Raw genomic sequence first — 20,082 nt, forward strand, 5'->3', positions numbered from 1 at the left:
ATTAGAACGTTCTTTATCTATATGTTCGATATTTTTGGATATATTAATATAATACATACGTCTGTGATGGCTTTTCAAATGGTTCAGATGCTTTTCTTCCGACTGGTTGTTTCGTAATGGCGGTTCACCACATGCGGTACGATTTATGTGTTCTAACCTAATTGTGCTTTTTGAGAAAGACAAATTTTGTAGATCGTTGAAATTTATGTGAACTTGGTTTTGACGTATTCTGAATTTACACATAATAATGGAAGTAACTGTAGGTGATGTGGCGATGCCTGGAGATATCATAAAGGACATTTCAACACATAATACCAAGGATAAAATAATATTAGGTCCAGGACTTCGTCGCGACGGCGAAGTCATTGTTGCCAGTAAAGCTGGCGTTTTACGAAAAGGTCAATCTGCCACTTACTACATTGACAGTTACCAGAAAAGGTTTGATAATTTAATATATGATTATTGTATTTTTGTAATTATTCAATCAAAACATTCAATAAAACTAATTCATTCGTCGTTTCTGCAGGTACATTCCAAACCGAGGTGAAAATGTTGTGGGTATAGTAACTCAAAAGGTTGGAGACATTTTTAAAGTTGACATAGCAGCCAGCGAACAAGCAGGCCTTTCTTATATGGCTTTTGAAGGTGCCAGTAAAAGAAATCGACCTGATGTTCAAGTTGGTGATGTAGTCTTTGCAAAGCTGTTGGTTGCAAGTAAAGATATGGAACCTGAACTAGTTTGCGTAGATTCTCTTGGAAAGAAAGGAAAATTAGGTGTATTGAGTTCAGATGGCATGTTATTTACATGTTCTTTTAGTCTCGTAAGGAAAATTCTCAATCCTGAGTGTCCATTATTTAAAATGTTGGGAAAGGAGCAAGCATATGATCTTGCAGTTGGTATGAATGGGAGAGTCTGGATAAAGGCAAGATCGGTTCATGAAACAATAGCAGTTGCTAATGCAATTCTTGCTGCAGAATACACAGCGCTATCAGAAATGAACTCTTTATGTAATCGTATAGCAAAAATGTTACTACAGCAGAGATAACAATAGATGCTCTATGATATTCCAAAGAATTATGTGTGTTTATTGTATCGATATTTGTGATAATCTTTTTAAATAAATTCTTATAACTCAATCGACATTATTAACTTGCCTTACATAGCGATTACAATGACAAAAGGTAGACCAAAAGATACAAGTATTAGATATAATGTCATTGAAAATACAGTGGTCGTGTACAATATTATATTATGATGGAAACAGTAAGTTTTATAATCATTAGATTAACATTACTGTCGAACGAAATAAGTGATACTTCTTTATATTTCATTATTTTTTCTTGGTACTCTCTGACTGTCCTTAAACAATGTTCTCTATACTCTGTTATTATGATTGTATTCGATAATCAAATTGCAGCGGAGGAGTTGCAAACATAAGATCCACTTTTTCCTGCTCAGGTACAACAATTCATCTGATTATGCAACAAGAAAAAGTCTATGCCACAGTACGTAAGAGCCATCACCAATGAAAGTACAACCTTATTCATCATTAAGATACTCTAACAACACCATGAAATAATTATTAATAAAACAAAACAAGATCGATCTCTTAAAAATATCCTTAGTAGTCTCCTCTACGGCAATTTGATTTTCAAAAATGACTGTCCATTGAATTCACAACCCCATTTGTCTCACTCTCTGATTAATATGCATGCCTTAAAATAAACAACCATTTTAAGTTGTAGTACGTGTCAATATTGCATAATACGTTCTAATATATAGTATTGATGATAGGTACAAATCTAAACAGAGATTCCGTGCTGTAATGATAACATGAGAAAAATGAGTACGTAGTATCCTTCCTGATATGTTCCTAAGGTTTGTCATCGAATGTATTGCAATAGTGTGATCCTAGTAACACAAAGCGCTGATAGTTACTCACACGCGTGATTACTTTCTTTCATTTCATTCAGAAAAATACAATAAAGAATTTTTCAATTAAGATAGGAGTGTCACACTTCCGTATTTATAGTTGGAGAGAATGATACAGAAGACATTTTTGTACTTGGCGTTTACACCATTTCTTTTTCGTTTATTTTTAATAAATAAAATGTGAACATCCGAGTATCATTGTCATTGTTAGATACGCACGTCAATGAAAGAATCAGATCTCGAATAATTATGTATGTTATTGATACATAAAATCTTTATGAATGCCTAACGTAAAGTAAAGTTAAAACAATTTATTTGAACTAACAAATCAAAGACTCTGAAAAATTCACTTAGCCAAATTGGGCGTCGGTCATTCAGTGATCATCGGACGTTAATAATTATTCTGTAAATAAAATATATCCTCACTCTCAAAGGCAATATCGTAATAATTCACAGGTAGAGTAATGTCTTTAGTAAGCGTGCTTAAATATTGTGTAAATAAATTGTGTTGCTAAGTATAACGTAAAAACAAGTAAAGTGAACAACGGAACGTGACTTCTACGTTAAACCTATTTAAATAAACATAAACGGTACAAGGAACAATAAGCCAACCAATAACGACCATATGGAATATAACTTCAACGAAGAAAATAAACGACCGCATCAGCAATACCAATTAAATCAGTGCTCTGGTTTACGTTCACGCGCCTGTTAAATTTATTTCGATTATTAATTCAAAAGGAAGTAAGGTATGAACCACTGGGCAAGATAGAAATTCATTAAATTTGCAACGTAACCTGATACGCGCATATCAAAGAAGGATAAAGTGTGAAACAATAAGCAAGAAACAAAATGACTACAATGATAATCGCAATGATTGCTCAATAAAATAAAAAATATATATACGTTGTATATTATACCCATACCACATAGGATTTACTCATTAATCGTTATCGCAGCTTTGCATAAAATCACTAACAATAATATCCTTGTTTTCCTAATTCCCGTTTGAATTAGATGTTAGACAATGCGCATGCGCAGAATCGCCGCGTTACTCGCAAGGATATAAAACTAGCACTAACCATATTAATATAGTAGAATATGACAATTGCAGCGTTTTTTACAAAAAGAAACCAAAGAGAAAAATAAATAAAGTAACGAAGCTCTATTAACAAATGTAAATTAACGCACGTCCCATTAAATCGATACCGTCCATACGAGATTCTAAAATACATTATAATGTCACTTTCTTCTTCTTCCTTTTTTCTTTTGTAAAAATCGCTTCAGTTGTATCTTTATCTTTTTTTAAATCCATTTTGGTATGACAATAGGCAGGCAATATGTATGTTGGGGACGATCGAATGGTGCCACCAGCAACCATAACACTATTCTACGGTATTGTGCTTACTTAATAATAATAATACGAATTCACGGATGTGAGTATAGTGTGTATAAATATGCGTGTACATATAACGTTAATGTACTCGCGTGTTGTGTTCTTTATGCGTGCTGATTCAGATAAATAGAATATAGCAAATACCTTTAAAGCGACTATAATTGTGCGAGAATACGGAGGGAGAACTGAGAAGACAATTTGTTAAACAATTACGTTACAAGACAAGAGACGATTCGCTAAATGGCACAAAGCGGAGTTTAACCTAAAATTCGACTTGACGTTTTCTTTTTTTTTAACGATTGTTCTACCATTCTTTTCGAATCCCACGCGTCAGTCGTACCAATAAAATTTCACAAATTGTTCACTGCCATAATCGCCCAAGAGATTCCTTACTCGCACTCCCTCGATTTAAATCTTTCTAATAAATGTAATAAAAAAGGTGGTCTAATATTAAATGCTTATTACTAGAATTATTCAGTGTGCGTACATTCACCGATATCTTTTCTTGTGTCGCGTGTTATGAAAAAGAGCATTTATTTTATGCACGTTACAACGCACGTCGTAGCTCGATTGCATTGTCATTTTTATTAGTAGCAAAGAATTCCGTGAATGTAATTATATCTATAAAGCCGTGCCAAAGTGATTCTGGAGAGTGTCCTAATATAGGATCCTAGGTGCAGGACTGGGCCTCTATGGGCTTTTTGTTATTTGCTACCTTTTATACTATATAATAAAAGTACAGTAAATAACAAACGACGGACATGTAAAAGGACTAGTTTTTCTACTAAACAGCTTTGCAAACTACTACAAGGCTTCAGATATTTTAATTACCAAGTAACCTAAACTACGGATTGGCTGCCATCTGCTTGGTTAATGCATAAGGATTATCGCAGGAATTAAACTCGCAATTTCCCCAATATCGTGGTAATTTGAATAACAAGTACCATACATTAAAACTGAAAGTTGAAGTAAATCGAAACACGTGTGAGCGACATAGAAATCTATGGGTAAAAATGTATGATACTTCACTAGTTTCTACATGAAAGACGTGCGATTTCATTTTTCCTTAATATTGCCAATTTTTAGGCACATTCGTATAGAACGTGTGGAAGTATCTTGTTTTTTTTTTCGCCTAAATAAAATTTCGAAATTAATATTTAGGCAGATTCATACTAGCTATCATCAAACAAGTTCATTTTGACAAATCAGAAAGCAACAGAATATTCTTTACGTTACTGATTAAATCTCAAATTTTAGTATTACAATACAGAATTCAAAGTTTGCAAATTTGACAAAATACAAAATTACATTTGAAATTTAAACTTTTCAAAATTCTCATCTCCTTTGTCACTCACTTTCAAAAACAATATTTGGACGTTGATACGCTACCCCTATTACTACTACAATGTAAGCGCAGTATGTTCGAACATAATATTTGTGCTTTCTTTTTTTAAAATGCAGAGTCGTATCAGTTACAAAAATCTAATAGAAATTTTAACAGTATTTCTTGGGCAATAGGCCACTATATACTGTTGTATTTCACTTATTACGGTAAACAGGTCTTGCAAAACCTCTCAGCATGAATAGAGAAACTGTACGACTCTTCGAAATGAAACGGAAGAAACGAAAGACAATCGAAGGAACATATTTAACAATAAATTGTGAGCAAGTGGAACAAACCGCTCACGAAGCTCAATATATCATCGTAGGATAAAATCATGACTATACGAATATTATACAGATAAATATTACACCATATCGCGTCTCAGCATTTTATATATATAAAAAATTGTCTTTGCTTATAGCTAAAATATTACGATGCCTCGGCTATATAAATATATGTTCATATATATATATATTAATTATTATTGTTATTATTATCGTATCGTATTATAATTATTTTCTTTTGTTTTCTTCTTATCAGCGTGTATAATAAATATTTACCATTCACAACACAGAGTGCATAGTACGAAGCTGTAACGTATCTGTTTTAGTCCCCCATCCACGTTAACCCTTATCCAAAATTTTTGTTTCTTTCTTTCTCTCTTGCTATCATTAATCGATCATTACTTGTTTTTGTCCTTTCTTTAAGAAAGCGTTACCGGGACAGGAGAAACCGATCGCAAAAGCTTCTACGTAACAACGCACAACCAATTCTTATACAACCTGCGTGCACCAAATTATCGCGATTCACATTTTTAATTATTCTCTGACAGGAGCGAGCTTTCGTGTTTAATTATTATGCCTTTGTGTTTTAAGCAGTTACTTTCGTATTTTTAATCATAACAGATTCATACCTAACCGTATGGCATAAGTGTCACGTATCAACGGAATGTAATTTATTATACGATGAGTTTGCCTTAAGTATATAATTACAATTTAGAAATCATTTAATCATGGATATTGATCCTAAGATCTGACGCGTGATTTTTCTTGTTGTAGTATCTTTTCCGTTTAAAATCTATTCGCATTAAAAGTTACTCTTGGGGGTGAAGATGGTCCTGTCAGTGAAATGTATCTATGATAAATCCTAAGCACGTATCCACGTTTACATATTAATGACTACGCGTGATTATAATAATGGCGATATAGTATTCCGCATATTTTCAAAATACGAAACATTAACTCTCAGGATGAAAAGTGTATGCTGATTTGTATCTATGCTTTGTTTGCTTTTGACTTTTGAAAACGCGAGGAATACCGCAAAGGCTGGAAGTGGTTACTAATATGAAATTTAAAAATGACTTTTTCTTTCTCCTTCTTGCTTCGTGCACTCTGCTTGTCCTTTAAAACATTGCGTTTATTTCTTATGGTGCTTTATTTTATTTATTTATTTATTTTTTGATAATTTTTAAAAAGAAACAAAAACGCAACGTTTTAGGACTATACTATGTATGTATAATCAATCCAATAATAAAATGTGAAGTCTAGAGGACTCTTTTTCATTGAAATTTATATTAAGATGGCCCCTCGAAAACATATTTTATTCGTGGACGGATTATATACATTTTTTACTCAGTACAGTCGTATCCGATTAAGAGTTCTGATATGACGTTATTCGAAATTTACGAATATTCAAGGCTTTACGTAAAGTCTCTCTGTCATGGCTAATTTTCTCTTTTTCGCACACTTCATCAATTACGTCAATAAGTTTCGCGGCGAATAAACGTGCATAGTCTTCGTAGGAGTAAATTATAACAATCTAAATTCCCAAAGGGAAAAATTGGGCCCTTTATCGCGATGGCGGTTCGATGATAAATTATAAGAATATGAAAAAAGCTTGCTTAAACATGTTTTCTCCAAAAAAAGAAAGCTAAATTCGATTTTTATAGTGCACCATCTTTTCATTTTGTCTTATCCATCCTTGATACGTTTGAAGCGTTCTATGGTATAAAATCAGTTAAATTTAGGTACAAACCAGTGGAGGTTTAAGCTTGGAAATATTTTGAATATAAACAAATTTCTCAGAGCCCAATTAAAATTTTGCGTGTGCTGCATCTAATATTATTTACGCGACAATTAATTTTAATATTTTTTATAAACGTCTAGCCTTTCACCTTTCTAAATTTTGACTATCGCAAATCTACTTCTTACAGATTAATTGCTTAGCGAAATTGTGCTTATGCTTGTCTGAATTTCATTTGGATTCAATTTGATTCATATCGGAATCGGACATTCTGATTTACAAAGAGCAGTGCAAAACTCTAGAATGAAGAGAGTATTGCTTGAACGACTTGGCTATAGATACATATGAGCGTTAATGTATATTGTAACAGGATTCCAAAGAAGCATGCTACATTTGAAAATTGATATTCGAATTTTAGCGACATTTTGTAGTTTGCTCTATTTCACTTGGAAGTATTACTCAGTGTGCTTACGTTATAGTGTAGCAAAGCACTAAAGTGCTATTTCGTACATTGATGTTGCGACATTTATATGTACCAAGCAGGGCAGAACGCATTTCCGACTATAATAATTTTGTATAAATCGTATTGATTTTTCACGTATTGTATGAATGTATGACTTTATGATAAAATTTAAAAACAAAAGAAAGTAATACTTTTAACGTTAGTTGCGCATTATGAGAGAGCAATGTTTATCAATGATCGCATCTAAATTACGTAAATGTCAGTGAATAGTATTTTACGAATTTGTCATGTCCAATTGGTCGATCTAATGATGACTGAAGAGCGTAATACGTTAACCTACAAAAAATCTCACTTTCGACGCCCATGGCCTTAGTGATATCTGTGCATCGTTTTACGTCCCTCCAAAAATCGGACAACCGTCGATTGGCGACTTCGCGATTGTTTGCAAAAATAAGTATAAAAAAATATCTACAATAATCGAAGTAAGATTCACTGGAATGTGCAAGAAATACGAGACACATTCATTAATGTCATGGTGACGGATCTAGTTACCATTTCCATGAATTCCAACAAATAAAATATATTGGAATCCCTAATAAGAGTTTTACAGTCTTACTAACGTTTCGTGTTATCATCTTTTAAATTCCCTTCGATTTTTTTTTTCTTCTTTTCGTTATGGAAGTTTTTCTGAGATAAGCTCAGTCAACGACGGGATTGACCGCCTGTCGAGTTGTCACGACCGTGCGTGGCATCTGCCGTGAGAACTATTTTTTTGAAAAACTTTGTAGTCCCATTTTTTCCTATTCTCGTCTCATTTTCAATCACTCGAGAAACCTAGCAGAGTCTTACAAGTTTCTTTTTTTTTTAGTTTGAACACTTTATATTGCGACTGAAATAATCTCCGTTCGTAACGATCGGTGAAATTTCAAATTCGTGGACAAGGAATTGTAAAACCTCGCAAGTAATTTGCGAAAAGTCTTGTCTCGTTAAATCATCTCTAGCTTTTTCATTCTTCTCGATACTAGAATCACGAATTGCGTACGTACGTGTTCTAGCTGCTTACGTGTTTTGGATGATGTTGTTCCTCCTTGTTTAGTAAGCCTTTGTGATATACTGAGATTACGAAAAGTTTCGTTTAGTCTAACAATCGCTAGAGTCGCCTTGGTTGTATGACGGTGTTGTTGTTCAGTCGTGTAGTCGTTTGATTATTTGAATTTTCATCTTGGGGAATGCGTTCTGTCCTCTCGTCGAAGAATCCTGGATTCAGGATAATGTTTGGCACCAGCTCAATCACCTCCTGCTCCTCCAGCTGCGCTGCAATTCGTGAGCGGAGATTAATTTTCATTGGTCTAGGTCACGAACCATATTGGCTTCTACCCTTTCCCTTTGTCCACTTATCCGCTGGGTGTTTGACGTTAAAAGACCTAATATAAACCTTCGGTAAAGTAAAAGGAAGGAAGCACGAACAACCATGAGGTGTGATTTTTTTCTTTTCTACTATTTTCTTATTAACCCAGATATTCTTTACAAAATATCGATTCGTCGTCACTAACCCTTTCACCCAGCGGATGCATGTGCTAACCTTTGGCCTTACTGCTACCTGGCCAAAGATATTCTAGTAGCACATAACGACATTATCTAGGCCGTAATGCTCTACCTCTATCGTCATACTTGCTATTCATGACACTATTTCTCCATTCGGCATAACAGTTTTTGAATCAACCACCAAAACTTATTAAAATATATCCCATAACAGATTAGGGCGTTTTATCAGAAATCTTTAATCGATAATTGGAACCTGCATTAGAAAACAGTCGGTAATTATTTAATAAGTTTAGTGGTTGCGAATCTATGTATTAATTTAGGGTCCCATACCAAGGATCTATGAAGTGCAGTACCAAGAGTTAAATGATCGTACATAGAAAAACGTTAAAAGTTAAATTTAGTGCCTTATATTTTAAAGCATCTAGTGCGAGAGTTAAGAGAGTAAAATGATTTGTATGATTTTTTGTTGGTTGTTTAATTAGGATACTTTTAATAAGTCTAATCGTTTTGTAAAGCGCTTGCAGCTAGAAAAGATCAAGTGAAAGATAATTGACATTGTATTAGAGTAGCATTAAGTCGATCGAGAGATAGGTGATTATTTTAAGGAAAGCTAGAGATCAGGGCCATAGATAAGTTTAGTGGATAGCAGTGTCGTTGCTGCTGCCAATAAGAGCAACCCACATTCAGAGTACTTCAGTAGAGAGTCAATCGATTGTATAAAGAAAGAGAAAAAAACAATCAATAACAAATTTGTATATTTAGAAAAATATTCGTGACTCCCGGCAGAAGCAACGGCTCCAAAGAGATAGAGTAGAAGCAAAAGCTTTTATATAGAGTTACAAGAAGATGCTTACAGGGTGCCTTGCACTCATGGTACAGAAGGTAGCAAGTCCCTAAACCGAGGATCATTAAGGTCCCCATGACAATGCCTACCGCTGCCACCCATACGCGGGTATCGAAATTCTCCACACCGGCAAGTAGATGCCTGGCGAGTTCTGAAACAATTAGACCGTGTCTATCTTCTTGAAAATATGATCCCTTAGGAATGATCGAATAACTGTATGAGAGCTCGTAAATGAATACATACCTAGCTCCTCGATACTATGATGAGTATGACCTTCGACTTCCACGATCTCGCCAGGTCCGAGTTGATTAGTAGCCCAGACGCGGAATGAGTACGTCGTATTTGGCTCCAAGTGATATACATCTATTTGCCTCTGAAAGTTAAAGTATAGTCGAATTGAAAGGCGTCCAAGTGCATATTTTGATATTGGAATAAGGTATGTTTAGTTTATAGTTGCTTACAGAATTTGGAGGAATATGCGTTGGAATGATGGGCTTCCAGTCTTCGGGTTCCTCATCCGCACTCGGTTTTAGACGATACTCGGCAGTAAAATCTATAATAGGATAGCCGCCCGTCCCGGCTACTTCCCATAAAATATTTGCCAAAATCGTTGATGGCTTCACCCATACGTTGTGCAAAGCCGGAGGTGGTGCTAGAATGAAAATCGTTGCCAATAATTAACTACTAAGAGATTCTATGCGTTACTGATAAGGGTAATCACGACTGTGAAACGTACTTCTGACACGTACGTTGATCCTGGTCTTAACAGCATCTGCATCATTGTCTAAAGTGCAGGAGTAGTTCCCTGCATCATCCCTGCTTACATTGACCAATTCAAAGGATCCATCAAGTTCGACTTTTACTCTCTGAACTTGACCATCTTCCCGGCCTTCACGAACCCACATCACCCCCGAGGACTGACCCGTTGATACAAGTGCATCTTTCTCGGCACAAGCCAAGGTCAGGTTTTGGCCTAAGTCTACATCTACATCACGTACTGGTACTAACGCTAGTACTTTTTGCCATCCTAGAATCACAAAAAATTATACTGTGCATGGACTATGAATATAAAAAGCAATGATCCGTTTCACCTTTAGACTATTCTACTTCAATCTATCTAGTTGGCTGATGTGTCAAAGAAGACCTTGAGACATGCAATTTCCATGTATCATCATATGGTTTTTGTTCTCAGCTACTAATCGGAATACCTAATTGTATGTAAAATTGTATATCTTTAATCTTTAATGTCAGCTTTACTCTGGATCGTAACAAGTCACTGAAGCAAAACTGGTTCAGCATAAAAAGGATAAAAATTACTATCAATCAATATAATGGTATATAAAAACAATCTCAAGTTTCTATAATTATGTATAAATACATAAATTCTCATATGCATAAAATCATAATAATCGTACATCAATGCACTTTGTATCTTTTTATAATAAGTGTATCTTACCTACTCGTTATGTAATACAAATGATACCAGTATTCTGAAAGTAGCAAATTATAATAAGCAGTATTGAAGGAAGACTATATCAGATCCACATAACTATCATCAGATCACATTGTTCTCAACTAGCATGATACAGGTGCACGATTAAACGGAAGTGCTTATATATATACAAAACTGTGTAGCAGTGTGTGTATTAGCAGGGAAACAAACGATTATTCTATTCCGGCTAGAAGAAAAACATTTTATCACGAACGTCATACTAACTCGCTCCAATGTCCAAAACATTAAGGTCCAAAATATAATTTTGCCAATTGACCAATTTAAACGGCTAATCGAAATGATAACGACTTATTCGCAATTGGCATCCGCTTTATTTATTCGGTGCATATCGTGTGACACATGTATATAGCTACCTACTACACTCCCGGTGGCTTATATAAATACAAGAGCATTGATCGGCAGGTGTATACGCCTCACGTAAAATATTCGATTTTCTTACCTGCCAGTAAAAGTAGCAGTAACGCAGCCCCGTGCCCAACCATTCTCCCATATTAGGCAGTCGCGACATACACGCGAAAACGTTATTAAACCTTTGCAGGCGACTTCATTTCCCTGTCAACGAATAGAACGTCACTTCTCAGCGTCGCCTGTCAAAAGCATCACGCCTTCGGGAATACCACCCGACCGTCGCACTTTATTGAATCGATCAAAGAGCCCTCTACCGTAATTCCGACCAACTGCGAGATCAACACGTGTTACCAAATGATTCCCTGAAAAATACCTAGCATTAGAACAAAAAAAAGTGAAGCTTAAAAAATCCCAGAGGTTAATTAGCTATCATAAATTGGGAAATGTCAGGATAACTGAAGGTATTGTAATTGAAAATAAATATGGTGAACATTCGTGTGAATGATACTACTTCAAGTTTACATTTACAAACGTTTCTAAATATTTTTCTGAATCATATTTGCTTGTATTATTAAAAATTTGGATCTGTCTTACTTCGCTGTAATTTTTCTTGCGTATGTTGCTATGCATGACGGTTTTGAGGTCGCCATTACGAATTGTCAATAGGGTAGGAATCTTTTCTATCAACGGAATCAAGCAAGCTCAAGATCCTGATCAGAAATAACCAGAGAAAACTGACGGCAGTTGCGGATTGGATAATTGGTGCAGTTTGTGTGAGACAGTTGTGTATATACAAGGGGAGCAAAAAGTGACTAGCATCACGGACGCATCAAGAAATTGGTACGTAGATTGTACTCGAAACAGAAGGCGCCATAATGATCGATCCACTGCTCCTATCAATTTAACCGACATCTAAACCTTGCATCCTACTAGAAACGTTATTTTTCTCTTTATCAATAATATGTTCTTTGAAAAGCGTTTGAGTAGGATTAATTTTCACATATGTATGCAAGACGTCACGCATATGTTTTATACATACGATAAAGCGTTTTATATCCTGGTTACCTTATCAAGCCAGGATGAAGAAAGAAACGACAGCCTTCGTTCTTCATTTGTAGAAAAGTTATTGAAAAGTATAAAATAAATCGGTCGAGATATTATTCGAATTATTAACGACGATCTTCAAGTTTATTGAAGATCTTATCATTAATGTTATACTGATTGTATTTTTTGCCATGCTTATGATAAATTATTAATCCTTAGGCTTAGGATTTTAGTAAATATCAAGTTTAATTTTCTTTATAATAAAAATGTCTACTATTTTAAGTATTACCTTTTATGATTTACGATAAATTATAAGGTTTTGACACAAGGCCTTTATAAGGTTTTATCAGTCCTTTTATGTATACCATTCATATTTTCTCTGATCATTTGGAATTCTTTTAACATTTCTTGCTTGACTCAAAGAATGTGCGATACAATACATCCACCTATTATAATGTCTGTGACGTGTCTATTTGTTAGAAAATATGTAATAAATTGTTAAGTACTCGTATCTTTTCCAGTTTTTCGTAAAGTGTTCGGTATACATACTCTGAATTTCTGGCATATATTACCTAATTTCAAGAAGTCATTTTTCGATGACTCATGTTGGTAAAGCGTCTGTCAAAAAAAAACCAATCCTATCTGTATGACGAAGCGTGAACTTGTATCACAATTTTCCAGGCGAGCTAAAAACTAGATGTAAATTTTATCGATTTCACTCTGTTCCGATTGTCCGTTGATTTAACGCGTTTTTGATCGCTCCGCTTCGTCGTTTCGCAACGACTGTCAATTAATTATTCGTTTCCAGAAATTTTGATTATACGCAAGCCAAGAGATGTACGTAATTGTATTATAACTTCTATTGATCACGTAAAAACACTCAAGATTAATCACACTAGAACAGTACGAATCGTTGCTACACTTATAAAGGAAACCTCAAAACCAATAATAGCTGCTGCAAAAAATTGTCTTATGGCAACTTTAATAAAATCAACTATGCACAACGGAGAGATCACGAATAAAATTGTATGCATATAAAATATTCTTTAGTTAAGTTTTCTCACTGGACTTCTACCTCGAGCCGCATTCTAAACCCAACTATGACTCTGTCAACAAGCTATATATGTAGTTATAGAGATAACTAGTGTCAAAAGAAACCAGCTATCTAGCCGAGAAAACTAGTACAAACGAAAACGATCCGGACTCGCATAACACGTGAACTCAATATTGAAAATTAAATTCTGAAAGGTTCCCGCGTCAATACGTCTAACAAATAGTTACGTTGACTCCGCGTGACGTTGTAGCACGGCTCGATGAATAAATAAATTACCGAGGTGTGCTCTCGCCCAGTCCTGCTGCGTTCCCTCGGCCAAGAATTCAACAGCCTTGACGTCATGCAAGGTTCTCTTCGTCTGAATGACGTAAGAGGTGACGTCAGTAGACTGATCAATTGGCGCAAAAATGGGTTTACCTGGCATGCTTATTCGAATATCAACAAACTATGTATGTGATATATACTGTATTCTCCGTATGATGACTGGCGTAATGGATTTTGGCTCATTCTCAACTTTCTGTCGTTAACGAAATACTCTCTGTCTTCCCTGTCACACACATACCCACTTTATCTTCGTTTTTCTCATTCTTAGTGCGTTCATAGAACACATGACGTTTTGAAGTACGGTTTTGTTCTTCTGTACGACGATGATAAAGAAGCGTCACCTGTCATGTGAAATAACGATTACGTCTATGGGTTATAGGTACAAATTTTTATGAGATACAAATGACGTGACGCGTGCTTTGAATATAGAATACATCATTTGTTATTGATATACGGATGCACAACTATAAATCTAATTTACGTGACTATCAGTGAATTTTTGACAATAGCTGCATGATGAGGTCCCCTTGGAGACATATTTTTCAGCGCTCACACAACGATCTAACAAAGCCAGTGGTTGAATGTTTTTTCACAGAGTGGCATTCGAGTCTTGTGAATCTTTTTGTTGTAAAGGAGTGCACAGACGTTGTTTGCCTTCCCACTGAACGAATTGGAGTTACATGTTTCGTGGGATATTCCTAATTAACGCGTGGGGTAACTAGCAGTAGTGGCCCACATGTCCGATCGTTTATTTCGTGTCGACGAGAAATAGGTGGAGAACGTAACCTAATTACATTGGCGTACCTACCGATGCGGTCCCATATAGTTTGCCTTTATGGCTAGATTAACTGGAAAATTTATACGGATTTCGAAACGCCTGGTAAAATAACATAGAATCGAACACTACAATATGACCCGGGAAATCCTATCAGAGATAAACGACCCACGTGATATAAATTACATGAAAACCGAAGCACCATCGACAGGTAAAGGAAAAAGTGAATATATAAATTGCCTTTAAAAATTATTATCCCAGTACCGTTTTTCAGTTTTATATTCGGATGATTGAATTTTACATTTATATAGATTTCGCGTGGGCTGTCAACTCGTTAAATTATAGTAAAGGTTGACCTTCCAGCACAAGAGGTTACCACCGTAACAAAAGATCTCATCTCACGGTTGACATTTCAACGTACTGCTTCCAGTTGCATGATCCTTGCAAATTGACCCTGACGATTTTATACACATTGCAAGACCAAACAAGATAATCCCACCTGGAGATCAACTCGAGTCTCGTTTACAAGCAGCAATTTCTTTAGGAACTACTGAATCGCATGTCATCTTGTCATGCTCTCCTGATGTAGACAACGACGTCACAATACCACGCCGCGCCATTTCTAATAACATTCTGCAGTCACTTCTTTGTTGGAATGCCTGGCCTTGTTTGGGAACACGCGATCGAGTTCTCATCCCTGTATTTCGCCCAAGGTGAAGAAGCGAAATAACGAGAGCTATATATGTACATATATACTCTCAGCACACTGAAGTGGATTGCGCTTTTTATTATATCTCAGGGGAAGTAAAGAAGAGTTGAACAAAAATTCGTGGGAATTTTTGGGTGAGCTTGTACCTTAATATTTGGGCCGTGAGGCACAGGCAGAAATGGGATATCAACTCGGAGGGAGAAACTTCGACCCGTACTCTTGAAATGTCAAAGGTTACCGCGCAGGACATTCGCTTGTTTCGCATCAACCCTCCTAGGAAAATTAGAGGCATCGTTATTGTTACATTGCTGTGAAAATAATTATTTCTACTTTCATACCAGTCTTCATAGAAAACATCAGTTTTCGTTGTACCTTTAAAGGCATCGTTCCATGTCGAACGGATTAGTCGTATAAGACAGATTATTCGGGAAATTAAATCCCTCATTGGTCAGATTCAATGCGCCATCTGGTTTTCCAGGTTATACATCTTGTACGACGAGTTTGTTCGACGTTGGAAGGTAATTTTTTTTCTTAATCATACTTTTCTTTATTTTTGGTGATTTTCAAAAAATAACTGTTTACCCATTGACGAAGGATTGATTCGCTATATGTATTGAATTCTTTTGTACGCGTAACTGTGAACAAGAAAGTCCTCACGAGTCTACTGGATTTTTTGGTCTAACTATACGCTAATGTAGTAGCTATACCAGGGTAGGACGTAGTGGAAATAATGAGCAGGTTTACTTTATATCCTCCAGACTTGTCCGTGACCCCAGACATCCTGGCGTGCTGATAAAATATATAAGCTGTATGAGACGTATCGTCAGACATGCTATATATACTGTTATAAAGCATTATGCAATGTTAAGAGCATTTATACTATATAGGGAATGCATAATAGCTATTGCTGGAGTCCGTAGAAAAATGGCGTTGCAAGTAAAAGTGTAATATATGATTTATGTATATCATATATACTATAGAATAATTTATGAAAAATTTGCATTTTCAAATCAGTCGAGCTTCTAATATTTGATTTAATTTGACGAACGGCTGTACATTTTTCGAAGAATAGTGAATTCCTGTTACGATAATTGGTATTCAGAACGTATACTCTTCCGTTAAGAGCTGCCGCTTTAAAATCCATTACGATGATAAAGAGTTCCTATACAGAAAATCGGCCACGTTTGCAATTCTGGAGAGTGTTGCAAATTGTGTGTGCTATATGTGAATTGGTAATTTTGACACATTTGCTAAATATATTTGATTTATAAATAATATAAAACGTGAACTGGCAGTCTGTTACGGTTAGCTGACAAGTATCAGGGTCTTTACATGCGCGCATAAAAATTTGAGATTTAGTAAGATAAAGAATTTTATAACCTGAAAGACTTATTATGGTATTCTAATGTGATGTTTTTTTTACGTATTATCAATTTTCAATTTAGTAGAATCAAGCAAATACTAGCCGACACAAAACCTCTATATTATTCTATGGTCTTGGAGTAAAACTTTGGAAATGGCCAATGACGCAATTTTGAGCGAGTTTTGTTGCTTTGACGTGGGAAAAGAAGAAATTCACGTTGAGTTCATGGTGATACCAAAAAAAAAAGAAAGGATAAAACGTGTCACGTGACAAATGAAATTTTCTGAAGCTTGATTCCTTCGGGACTATCATCTGTGTCAAAAATTGAATGAATTATCTGTATTAAGTATTATAAAAAATTCTTGTCTATCTTTTACGAAAAAAAAAGAGGAAAATTTTGATTAACCATAAAATGCAAAATGGCAAGATTTCCGCGACCCCGCTGGATAAGAATCTTGAGTGTATCAGCTGTTGAAAATTCTTGCAGATATTCTATGCCCTTGGGAAAAATTTGGTCCAGACTCGCATCCTGCGAATGTCCACCGCCAAAGAATTCACGTGATGCAAAATGTCCTCCACCTGCATCTTCACCTTTAGAGGATCCTTGTTCGAAGACTTGTCCACCGCATGAACAAACACTACCTCCAGCTCCTTGTCCTTGCCCAGAACCTACGGATTGCGGGTCAAATGGTAAATTTAAAAAAGATTGCCTATTAATAACGAAAAATTCCAATTAAAAATGTCATGAATTATTTTTGAATTTTGAAACTAGATCAATCATCCCACGTGAGGCTATGGCGAATTATTACACTGTTGGCACTGCCAGTGATACTGTTAATGTCATCCCAGGTGTATCTGAAGCAACAGGAGGAAATGACAGAACCAAGACCAGAATATATACCATATGAGTACATGTACCGGCGCACAAAGGTACAATGTTCCAGACAAAGAAGAGCGTATAAGATTTATTTAAGATTTTTCTATACCGTTTAGTCATATCCATGGGGCGACGGGAACCATACATTATTCCATAATCCTCGTTTGAACGCCGTACCGCCAGATGGATATGAAGTTGAAGATCCATACGCGAGCAAACAGAAGAATAAGAGTAATTAAATATTTTGAATAAATTTATTAAATACGGAAGCGATGACAGGCAATGGTTAAATAAAGTTTTGCTCGTTCTGAATACACATATATTGATATGCCGGAAGGATTGTGTCTTCTTTACTTGTTTATTCCGCCATTTTGTCTGGAAAATAGATTTAGCTTTATGTGAGTCATCGATCGAATAAGAACTACCGGACGAGCACTTCCTGCACTTCTCAAAGGCACGTTATTACCGGTTGCCATTGCTATTCTATTGATGTTATTAATAGTCTATATCGAGTCGTTTCTCCAAGAGGCTTTGCTGTTCTGTTTACATTGCTGGGTAGCCGTTTTAGAATTGTTTTTGAAATTCACATCCTGACGTTTTTTTCACTTATTATACAATGTAGCTAAATTAACGCAATTACTTATAATGCATTATTTATACGTTTAAAATACAAAGGGTGCCAACATAATTATATACAGGACTTTATCGATTCTGACAACCTGTCAGCACTACGTTCCAAGTTATCAACAGGTTACAGATCAATCTATAAACCAGAGCGTTTTTTTCCTGAGTGAATACACGTCCTAAACTATAATATAATATAATATAATATAATATAATAACCCGCGAAAAATAGATTACAAAATCTAATATTACTACAGAATTATACATATACTGAGAGTATATACATATAATTTACAGGAATATATATTTTTTAAATTTAAAAATGCGCCAGAAAAGATACTATTTACAAATAATATTTTAGATATTGAAAATTGAAAAAAAATTCATATCCAACAATCTTCTATATAGACTGATCTCCAATCTAAATTTGACTATTGAGTTTCCTCATAAAATTCCCAGTGAAATTTTGATTCCCTCAATTCCCCTGGATCGATCAGGGGATCCATGCTCTCACCTGGCCAGAACCCCTAGGAGCTTCTTGGTAGCAGAACTCTAGTCTCCTCCGGTAGTGGTGCTATCCATGTTGTGGCGCAGCTGGTCTCGCGTTCTACCTCAGGATTGGGGGTCGATCAATAGAAGGCGGTTGTCCGGTTCGCCGGGTCGGGGGCGGATGATTTGCACTCCTTTGCTTCCTTCCAGCAACGCGGGTTGGTAGATCCGACACACGCGCTTTCACAGACGCGATCCAAGCGCGTTACCTGATAGGAACAAAACGGGGACAGTTTATTAGAAGGTAGCTCCCGTTTAGAAATTCTATAGTGAGCTATAAAAGAGGGCTGAAGAATCTTTTACAAAAGAGATTTACATCAATCTTCATTAATCATGAAGTGAATCTTTCAGTTTACTTATCTCGAGTATGTTTCAAGGATCACCCACTCATTAAACTGTGAATGATTGCGAGATAAGACGACTAATAATGTACTAATTGTTATTCGTGAGTGACAAGTGTGAGGAGTGAGCAAGTTCGAATTGCTGTGCGATAGTGAATGCTATCGGATTATGAATAATTTTATGTATAAAGGATATTTTTATTTTTTTATTTTTTCTTAAACAGTGATGTACGGGTTAGATCTGACGATCGAATGGATTTCCTTTGCAAGAGATTGGCGAAGCTGTTATAATGCCTGAGAGACTTCTTGAAGATGTACGAGATGGATTCATTCTTTGAATTGTCTTAAGTATCTGTTGTGGTCGTCCTTGGAATTTGGATGCTGCGCGTTTCGTCAAGCCTGGTCTTGGACATTGAAAAGATTTACATATAGTAAGTAAACAATCAATGACACTTAACTTAAAAATATCGTAGTTGTTACATGAGTTTTGAGAGATGAAATTTTATGTATGTACAAAACAGCGTAGTTCATAGCTGACAGAATTGAGAAGAGATCAAAAAGATATCACTGAACCCGTTCAAGAATACCAAAAAACGCGGCAAAATCATTTTCGCAAAGTTTTGCATATATTTTCTAGCATCCGTTAAATAAAATAGCTAGCAAGTTATCAACTGGTTGTCACTGACCATTCGTCTTAAACTATTAGTCTATATTCGGGTCATTTCAAATTTCTGCAAAAACACCAAACTGAAAAGGTTTATAAGTCAGTCATTAATAAAAATTGTTTAGAAAATTGCGTGGACTACTACTTGAATAATTTTGTTATGTCCACATAATAATAATAATATTACAGCTGTCCTATTAACAGAGTCTACATTTAAAATTGGTTACAATTAGAAATTATTCTAGCAAAATCTAGTTTCGTTGGTCTATCTGACAAGAATATGGACTGATATTTTTTATAAAAATAGAAA

At 35.4% G+C, this 20,082-nt stretch overlaps 4 protein-coding genes and 1 long non-coding RNA gene across 29 annotated transcripts in view; 3 read left to right on the top strand and 2 right to left on the bottom strand.

Annotated features, from left to right (window-relative positions):
- LOC107267263 (exosome complex component RRP40) lies at window positions 1–1,089 on the top strand. Of its 2 annotated transcripts, XM_015738742.2 has the most exons (3): window positions 1–136; window positions 264–438; window positions 527–1,089. In XM_015738742.2, exons 2-3 carry the CDS (start codon window positions 275–277, stop codon window positions 1,044–1,046), a joined length of 684 nt encoding a protein of 227 aa, XP_015594228.1. In that variant the 5' UTR covers window positions 1–136; window positions 264–274; the 3' UTR covers window positions 1,047–1,089. The 2 variants fall into 2 exon arrangements, with proteins under 2 accessions (XP_015594228.1, XP_015594218.1); XM_015738732.2 differs by lacking the exon at window positions 1–136 and having other exon boundaries at window positions 181–438.
- LOC107267211 (protein turtle homolog A) lies at window positions 1,057–13,736 on the bottom strand. 6 transcript variants are annotated; one of them, XM_025084723.1, is made up of 7 exons: window positions 11,540–11,735; window positions 11,044–11,077; window positions 10,324–10,614; window positions 10,049–10,239; window positions 9,831–9,960; window positions 9,598–9,738; window positions 1,066–8,512 (listed from the first exon to the last, which is right to left on the bottom strand). In XM_025084723.1, exons 3-7 carry the CDS (start codon window positions 10,490–10,492, stop codon window positions 8,349–8,351), a joined length of 795 nt encoding a protein of 264 aa, XP_024940491.1. In that variant the 5' UTR covers window positions 10,493–10,614; window positions 11,044–11,077; window positions 11,540–11,735; the 3' UTR covers window positions 1,066–8,348. The 6 variants fall into 6 exon arrangements, with proteins under 6 accessions (XP_024940498.1, XP_024940491.1, XP_024940470.1 ...); XM_025084702.1 differs by having other exon boundaries at window positions 11,048–11,077; window positions 11,540–11,671; XM_025084713.1 differs by having other exon boundaries at window positions 8,342–8,507; window positions 11,048–11,077; window positions 11,540–11,671.
- LOC107267111 (protein retinal degeneration B) overlaps window positions 11,807–20,082 on the top strand; it is a 19,607-nt gene continuing 11,331 nt past the window's right edge. For 16 of the 19 annotated variants that reach the window (XR_003059547.1, XR_003059545.1, XR_003059549.1 and 13 more), the window contains exon 1: window positions 19,333–19,539. The gene's annotated coding sequence lies outside the window, so the exon portion shown is untranslated. Of the gene's footprint in view, window positions 12,289–18,871; window positions 19,133–19,332; window positions 19,540–20,082 lie in introns of those variants that run through there. The other 3 variants (XM_025084479.1, XM_025084482.1, XM_025084476.1) reach the window with 3 other exon arrangements.
- Window positions 16,331–17,908, top strand: LOC107267290. Its single transcript, XM_025084788.1, has 3 exons — window positions 16,331–17,407; window positions 17,490–17,647; window positions 17,711–17,908. Exons 1-3 carry the CDS (start codon window positions 17,137–17,139, stop codon window positions 17,831–17,833), a joined length of 552 nt encoding a protein of 183 aa, XP_024940556.1. The 5' UTR covers window positions 16,331–17,136; the 3' UTR covers window positions 17,834–17,908.
- LOC107267311 lies at window positions 17,835–18,852 on the bottom strand. Its single transcript, XR_001537590.2, has 2 exons — window positions 18,733–18,852; window positions 17,835–17,969 (listed from the first exon to the last, which is right to left on the bottom strand). It is a non-coding gene; the product is annotated as an uncharacterized LOC107267311 (long non-coding RNA).

The sequence above is a fragment of the Cephus cinctus genome, unplaced genomic scaffold (assembly GCF_000341935.2).
Source record: "Cephus cinctus unplaced genomic scaffold, Ccin1 Ccin1_scaffold0029, whole genome shotgun sequence".
NCBI classification, from domain to species: domain Eukaryota; kingdom Metazoa; phylum Arthropoda; class Insecta; order Hymenoptera; family Cephidae; genus Cephus; species Cephus cinctus.